The following is an 8,807-nucleotide window of genomic DNA, read 5'->3' as shown; positions in this document are numbered from 1 at the left end:
TGGTCGATGTGACTGAGCCAACTGGGTTTGTAGGGTCCTCCCCTCCTATATAGACTGGGGTGGGGGGGATGGGGGGGTACTGGGTCCTGTCTTTAGATGTTGGCAGGAACAAACTACTTTCTTCTGGTAGCCTTGGGCTTTCCTGGGAAGTGACTTAAGAGGCCCTAAGTCATTGTCCTAGAGATGTGGTATTGAGCTGTGAGAAACTATTCCAGCATTATTTGTGTCTCTTTGTGGAATGGGTGCAGTGTTGTATGTGTCTCTTAGTGGGATGGGCACAGTGAAATCATTTGTGCTCAGAATCTGCAGTTGTTATAGGCCAAAGCTGAGGCATGGCTGAGAAGAGACCTTAGAGGAGCCTGACCATTTTGGTCAATGATAGTCTTTGTAACTTATCACCCAGATCAAGATATATAAAGAACATTTCCAGCAACTCAAGAGGCTGGTCTATTGAACAACAGATACTCAATATTCTGATCTATCTTACAGAATAAATTATATCTGGTTTTGAATTGATATAAGTGAACTCATGCAGTATGTACTCTTTTGTATAGTTTTTTCACTTTACCTGTACAAAGATACATGTGTGGCAATAATATATTGTTATTGGGGAGAAATCCATTGTAGGAATTTAGCCATTCTATTGTTGATGAATATTTAGATGTTTCCAATTTAGGGACAATATGAATAAAGATGTCTTAAGTAGTCTTGTTCATATTTTGGCAGATAAAAGCAATTATTTATATTAAACAAATAACCAAAAGTAGTATGCTGGGTCATAGGTGTGTATTTCAGTTTTAGTAAGTTGTGCCAATTTTCCCAGATTGTTGGTCCAAATTATACAACCACAAACAAATTTAAGAATTCCAGTTTTTCTACATCCTTACCAACACTCTATATTGTCCTTTTGAGTTTAGCCAACTCCTGATGGAATAGTAGCAATATCTCATTGTGGTTTTTATATACATTTCCCTGATAACTAGTAATGCTGAAATGCTTTTTTAAATGCTTATTATTTGGCTAGTCCCCCTTGAAAAGTACCAGTTTGTCTTTTGCCTGTTTTAAAAAACTGGATTGTCCACATTTTTCTTATTGATCTATAGACATTCTTTATATATTCTGGATATGAGTGTACCAGTTGGGTCCTCTGGGAAGCAGATGAAGTTAACAGTGTAAGAACTTTATGGGGTAACACCTATGAAAGATAAAAGTTAAAGAAAGAAAGAATAGGCAGGGAAACTGTTAAGATGCAGGTCGGATACCCATGACAAGAAAGTTGGGGGAAAAGGAGAATTGAGTAGAAAGAGCATCAGACTAGAGTGCATCTCTGAGACAATCTTAGCCAGTCCAGTGGGGAGTTCTGACACAAACCTTGCACATAGAGAAGTCCTGTGCGGGCTGGAGATAGTGAGTCCTTGTGTCTCAGATGTGCTATAAAGAACTGTGTGGCTTTGCCTTGAAAGCTGAGGCAGGTCCTCTCTAGAAGAGATCTGAGCAGAGTACCACATGGATGCTTCATAAAGTTCTTTATCAGATATATGTATTGTATTTTTCTCCCACTATGTGACTTGCCTTTTCATTATCTTAGGGGCATTTTTACCTAATTAAGTACAATTTTTCTTTCTTTCTTTTTTTTTTTGCATAATGTTCAAGAACTCTTTGCCTATCCCAAGGTAAGTTTTCTTCTATAAGTTTTATTAGTTTACGTTCACATTTAGATTTATATGGTGTGAAGTTGGGGTCAGATTTCATTATTTTCCATATAGATATCAATTTTTTTCCAGAAATAGTTCTTTAAAATAGACATCTTCTTCCCCCACCCCCTTATTGCAGTGGAGACTGTTGTAAACAAGTGACTATATGTGTGTGGGCCTATTTCTGCAATCTCTAACTCAGCCCATCATTCTATTTGTATAACTTTGTACCAATACCACACAATCTCAATTTCTGTAGTTTTATAACATATTTGGATGTCTGGTAGTGTAGATTCTTGGCTTTATTCTTCAATATTTCCAGGGCTATTTGAGAACATTTGCATTTTTATATATACTTAATAATCACTCCTTTATATTTCATCAATAATACACTGTGATTTCAATTGGAATTCATTAGATCAACAGATCAGTTTGGGAAGAACTGACAATTTAATAATATTAAATATTTTGATACACAAGCATGGCATGTCTCTGGGAAGGAGCATTCTAGGAAAAGGCAGAGAGACAAGAAAAGACCTGCTTTTATAGGTACGAGGAGCTCTGAAGCAGTTCAGCAAGGGGTAAAGTGCAAACTGTGGAGTGCAAGAGGAGGTTGAGGAAAGGCAGTGGCCAGATTTTGGGGAGTAGTTTGTAGTTCATGTGCAAGTGAACTGGGCGCAATTGATGGTTTTAAGGCATAAGAGTGGTATGGCCTGTTAAGCATTCATAAAGATGACTCTAGAAGCAATAAGTCTTAATGATTTTTAAAGGGGACAAAACTGTAGATAGGCACAATAGTTAGGAGCCCATTCCAGTAATTTAGATGAATTATAATGAAGAGTTAACCAAGGGCAGTGGCAGTCAAATGAAGAAGAGAGCTGGGGTGTAGCTCAGTGGTAGAATGGGTACTTATTTGATTGGCAAGATCAACAGGATATGGTGATTGGATGTTGTGGGGACTGTGAGAAAGAGAGTCAAAGATGGATCCCAAGTTTCTAGCCTGTGTCTGGATATATAGTGGTACAGAGATATTGAGAAGAATATTATATGTGGGAGAGAAGATGTTATGTAGGTTAAGTATGGGATGCTTGGGATGTCCCACTAGAGGTGGCTAAAAGACAACTAGACATATAAGTCTGAAGTCCTGTGAAAGATCCAAGCTAAATATGATCCTGCAATCATTGATAAAATAATGTGAATAGATGGGCTCATCCAGGAGGCTTAACAGATATTATGAATCTTTCCTGAACACTCTCATACTTAAATTTTATTAGATTATCTTCTTTTTAAGGATAGTATGGCCCATTGATATCCCTTGGCTAAAACCATATCAGAAATACTGTTTACTAGTCAACATTATGTGTAGGTCACAAATTTCATATAGGCAATCAGTATAGTTGGATAAACCTTCTAAAGTTCTACTCTCAGACCTTGTCTTCAGTTTTTCCTCTTCCTCAAAACTTCTATTCCCTCTTCATCATCTACTCTCAGGTGGACTTTACTTCACTAAAGAAAAACAAAATGACAACTGATCACCTCATTTATAGCATCAAATCCACCAGGCTTGCTCCATCCACTCTGCCTTCCTTCTTATTATTACTGAAATATCCCTATTCCAGTCTATGACCAACCCCACTGTCTCTGCTCTGAAGTCCTACCTTTCTCCCTCTTCACTTGTATACTTACTCCCTTCTCTCCATCATCAATTTCTCCTTCACCACAGAGTTAGATATGTTAGATATGCCTTACTATCACCCCTCTAAAAAATAAAAATTTTATGCAAGAAATTGCTAGTGTTCAATTATATCCATTTTTTGTCTTTTTCTTGGTTGCACAGCTAAATCACATTTCTCAAATTATATTTCTCAGCCCCCCTTTGGAGGTCCTGTGAAAAACAGTCTGTGTTCAGAGGAATGTATTCCACCTTTAGGCCTGGTTCATACAAATCTCTTATTAGTGATCTACTCTTTCCTTTTGCAAGGCAGCTTGAAAGATGCTGGGGTCCCTGAGTCACTCCTGGAAGAAAACCATCTAGTTCACACTGGACTGTGAATTTATGTTAACCTGTTGCGATTGAGGTTCTTAGTGACAGCCCTTAGCATAATACAAATCCACATCCTCCTCCAGCTTCTGCCCCATTTCTCTGTTTCCTTTAACACTCTTGAAAAAGTTGTTTATACTCATCATTTCCATCCATTTTTTTTCTCTCAACCTGCTCCAATTCAGCTTTCATCCTCTCCCTTATACTCATGTGGTTCTTATCAAGGTCACTAATGACTTCCATTTTGCCAAATTCAAGGTCATGTTTTATACTCATCTTTTTCAATTTCATCTGAAAGTTCTCTCACCAAAATCTCACTGTATCTGACCTCCTTTTATCATCTCTTCACGAAAACACTAGTCCAAACCTTTACTTCTCTATGTCAGCAGCTTCCTAGCTGCTCTGTCTTTACTCCTGCCCTTAGTGAGCACATACTAACAGTTTAACACATCAACCAGAATAAACATATGGTACCCATACATCAATTACTCACTTAAAAATTTCTGACAGGGTTCCAATGTGCAACTGGAGTAAAATTCAGTCCTGTGTACCATGCCCTATAAGGCCCTTCATGATCTGGCCCCTTCTTCACTTTTCCATTTCATTCAGAATACTGTAGCCCTACTGCCTTCTTCCAGTCCCTCAGAAAGAGTGGTGCTTGTTGTTTCCCTCCATTGGCATGTTCTTTGCCTGCATCTTCCTGTAGAGGCCTCTTTCTTACTGCTTGGATCTCAGCTCAAGTGTCACCTCTTAAGTGCATCTCTCTTCCTGACTTCTTACCCCCACCTCCTTATTTTCTTTATAGTAATAAAGTAACAAAATATTTTAATAATAGTATTTAAATTGGTCTTATTTGCTAATATACTTTGTCTTTCATGTAGGACACAGCTACAGGAAGGCCATTTTTTTATCATGTTAATCTAGTGTATAGTCCACAACCTAGAAGGGCATCTGGCAAAGTAGATATTTGTTGAAGAAACACATCAAAGACTATAAGCCCTCAAGGAAAAATAACATGTGCCATTCTCCTCTATATAAACTGCAACGTCCAGCTATCAGCTATAGAATAATAAACATTTTTTCCCAGTCTAAACCCTAAAAAAATCTCTAGTAGTTTTAAGCCTTGGCTCTTGGCTCCAAGATGTAACTTCCTATTTTATTTATTTTGGATAAAGACAATCAACATTATTTTAATGGATTATTATTGATTGAGGTTTTCTTTTTTTTTTGGTCTTTGCCATCTCTTTAGTGGATCAACTATGATGTGCATCACAATATGATTTAATTACCCAATTATAGAACTGTTACCTTTTCTGTACATTGTACATTTTTGTGGAGAGCTATTTGGGGAATGGCAAGGTTTTATTTTTAATGATTTCTTCCAGGGAGTCCACCGGTTTGGGCCACTCATAAAGCAGGTTAATATTCCCCATTCCTTTCCTCTCCAAATAGTTATTTTTGGCACCACGGGGACCAGAGAAAAGGCGTGGAGACTTGGAATCAGATAACTTTGGGTTTAAACCGTTTTCCCTTTAACCAGCATTCTGAAGTACTTAATTTCTCCAAATCCTTATTAACTCGTTTACAAAATGAAGATATCAACACATATTAGACAAGGAAACAGGTGTTTATTAGCAAATGAAAGAAATAAAGTTATAATGGATCCTTTAATGCACTAAATGCTTCTTTCAGCACCCCCTTCCTCATGGGTATCTGTCAAATCTCAAGATACAGTGTCCACTCACTGTGCAGTGCAGACCTTTTGAGTTTAAAAGGTTTTAGTACATAAAATACGTAGTTAACCAAGCCCTCAAAATGTAGATATAAAGAAGGAAAATCAGACTGCGGGGGTCCCCTATGCAAATACACGAATTACAAATGAACCTCGCCGACGGCCGCTTCCGCACTTCCCCTCGAGGGCACGCCGCGACGCCCGCGCTCCAACGCGCCCCGGCGCGGGGGTGGAGATTTGCATGTGCGAAATCGGGAAGAGGGGGAACCACCTATCGAAAACCCCGGGCCGTTCTCCACACCCCACCCCCCGAGCCAGGAGGCCGCCCGGCCCGCCTCCAGGTGCTCCCGGGCGACCGACCCTCTCGACGTCACCTCACCCTCCCACCAGCTCCTGAACTTTAAGCCACACTCCGAAGGACAACCCGGAGGAGGGGGATTTCTCGGGAGCCGGCGGTCTTCTCACGCTCAGAGCCGTCACCTCCGAGCTGCCGGAGCTCTTTATCGTCCCCGCACTCCCGCAGACCCCGCGCTCCAGCATCTGCACCGGGACCCAATCCCGCAACAATTCTAGGGGCCCACGCGCGGGGGCGGGGAGCGCGCGGGGGCGGGGCCGGGGCGGGGAGCGGGCTGCTCTGTGCGGGTGCGCGCGCGCCAGCCTCGAGAACGCTCCGCCCCCCGCCCCCGGGAAAGGCGGTGGGGAGCCCTACGTCAGCCGCGGGAAATTCCCCTCCCTCCGGGCTGCCAGCCTCTTGGCCGGGCAGGCGCTCGGCTGTTGTCCCGCTCCGCCCCCTGCTCCTGTCTCCCGCTGGCTGGACGGGCGACAGTGGTGACCCTGAGCGCGAGAATTCAGGGGGTGGGAAGGTGTGAGCCGCAAGCCCAGGGGAGGGCGGGAAAGAGGAGGAGGCCCGGGGGTGGTCAGGGGGACTGGGGTCCCGACGGCAAAGGTCCCGCGGCCTCCTGACTTGACTGGCGGCTGCCTGGCTGACGGCCTCCGGCCCCGACGTTTGGAGCTGCCGGCCCGACTGCGCGGAGAGCGGAGCCATGGCCTCCGGTGAGTGCGCCCATCGCGGCCGGACGGGGAAGGAGCTCTTCTGCGGGGTGGTGCTGCTCTGGGATTCGGGATCTGTTTTGATGGCACATTCTGGCTTTGAAATCGCCTCATCTGGCAAATTGTCAGAAAAAGTTACCTGCTTGAAGGTTTGCGTGCGAAATCAAAGCCGCGCTGTGTAATCTGATGCTCTTGTAATAGCCGGAACTTTAGAAATTCCCAACAACTTGATTTGGGGATTAGGGAAGTAATTAAATAAGGGAGGACGAAGAGTTCTCGTATTAAAAGGTTGAGTTGCATAGAAATGGTGGTTTTGTATTTTTGGACGAGAATGAGGAAGCTTCAGACCTCGGGCGAACTCTCTCCCTGTTTAGATTAATTTCATCAAGTTCCAAGTTCTTGTGCTGACAGTTGTGTAAAATGTGGCGCTGCCGTAAGTTTCTTAGTGTTATTTTAACAGGTATTAAGTGGAAACAAAGTGGATGACTTTTACTGGGAACTCAAGCGCAGACTTTTCTAACTTACCGAGTAGAGACGTCGAGTTCCAAGTCCCCCTCTTGTTAGCAGCAACGGGGAAAGGATTTTGAAACTATTTGTGCTTTAAAATAATGGCTAGGCATGAAAACAACGGTATCCCCTAAATATTTCTTTTCGTCTATAAATGGTTGGATTTGTTGCTTCGCAGGGAAACAAGTTAAACAGCTTGCAGGGAAAGGGAGGAAGAGTTGTATAGATAGCCATGATGTAGGGCTGCCTGTAACTCAAAGCGGGTAAGTCAAGTAGACTAGGTTGGATCATTACCGGGATTTTGGCGGGGTGAGGGTGGGGTGTTGCAGTTGCACTGCCCCAGCATCGGGTGCAGCGCAAGCAAAAGCCGGAAGCCTAAAATGACACCTTAAGGCTGTAGTAGGAGGCTGAATGAAGAGGGTCTTGTTTGTTCTTGACCCGCATGCTTCCTACTGCCTCCTGTAGTGACCCTCGGTAGAAAGCTGATGTCTGGTAGAGAAGAGGAAGTAGAAAGCAAAAAGAACCTCTTTAAAGGGTTGAGCAGAACAATACCATAGCTACTGCTGTACGCTGAAAAGGAAATTGGGGTGTTTCACATGACATTTGATTTCAGTTTGTCTGTGGTTTTCGTGTGAGAAGACAAGTGTAGTTTAAAATATTTCAACTTTCCCTTTACTCACTTAAATGACCCCAGACTTTCAGAGAATCTTGAAAATATCAATTCAATAGATGTTTAGATTAAAAGTACAAGGATGACATCAAATGTTTAGTTTATTGGTTATCAGGAAGAGATGGTGTATGAAAGAACTAATGAATGGTGAGCATTTTAAGTAAAAAAGGTCCACTGTTGGCTATTTGACCAGACTGATCTTTCATATATGTAATACTTAAAACTTTTCTAAAATAGAAAAAAAAATCGTTTCTACATAGAGTATTGTATGACCTACCTGATTTTAAAATGTGATGCAACTTAAACTTGTTTAATGACAGTATATTTTTGTTATGAGGACTGAGTCTCTATATTGAAAGGGAAGTGTAAAGAAACTGAAAGTTCAAAGGTTTGGAAGTTGTAGGGTGGTTATCTTTTTTGGTCTTTTCTAAAAAGTTGCATTAAATGGAACTATTTAAAATACAACAAGTTATTTAAATTGTAATTCAGTTATTTGCAACTACTAGGTAAAAAAAAAACAAAAAAATGTTTAAAGAAGTCAGGTTATACTTTTTTTTTAATCAGTTGTAAAGACCTTAAAGAGAGAAAAAGATTCATTAAATTATAAATTCCCATTCTGGTTTGGAACTAATTTAGCTGAAAGAGTGACAGGAAAAAATTTGCTTAATGAGTTTATTATTTACTTTAGATTCTGTTTGTAGTAAGATAGTATTAAAAACCTCAAAAAGTATTTTTATTGATTACCAAGCATTTAAGACTATTTCTTCATTTCTCACCGGATGTTATATGTAAATAGGTATGTGTAGTTGAAGAGATGATCCCTATAATGTAAAAGTAACATAAGAGCATAATCATCATCAAAATTATATAAATTATAAAAATTATATAAATGCTATGAGTAGCTGGTACTTTATATAATGATTCTAAATGTTGTAATATAAATTGACAGATTAGTTATTTAGGGTTTCATAACTTGGTCATTGTTTTTCATTGCCTCCCCCCCTTTAAACAATACTCCTGATTCTAATTTCTTGACACAATTAATTAGAATAGGCAAAGTGAAAAAAATGTGTTCCCAAACCTATCAAAGCTGCATAGTTAAGTAGACATTAC

General features: G+C 40.9%; 1 protein-coding gene across 2 annotated transcripts in view; it reads left to right on the top strand.

The window, feature by feature from the left end:
- The first annotated feature begins 6,084 nt into the window (after positions 1-6,084).
- Positions 6,085-8,807, top strand: part of REL (REL proto-oncogene, NF-kB subunit) — a 29,921-nt gene continuing 27,198 nt past the window's right edge. For both annotated transcript variants that reach the window (XM_081263915.1, XM_081263914.1), the window contains exon 1: positions 6,085-6,520. In XM_081263915.1, the coding sequence (XP_081120041.1) occupies positions 6,511-6,520 (10 nt within the window). In that variant the 5' untranslated portion in view covers positions 6,085-6,510. The remainder of the gene's footprint in view (positions 6,521-8,807) is intronic.

This window comes from Spermophilus citellus, assembly GCF_964194105.1.
Source record: "Spermophilus citellus genome assembly, chromosome: 13".
In the NCBI taxonomy this organism is placed as follows: Eukaryota; Metazoa; Chordata; class Mammalia; order Rodentia; family Sciuridae; genus Spermophilus; species Spermophilus citellus.
Note: the sequence above shows the minus strand (reverse complement) of the source record. Positions and strands in the feature narration are given on the sequence as shown.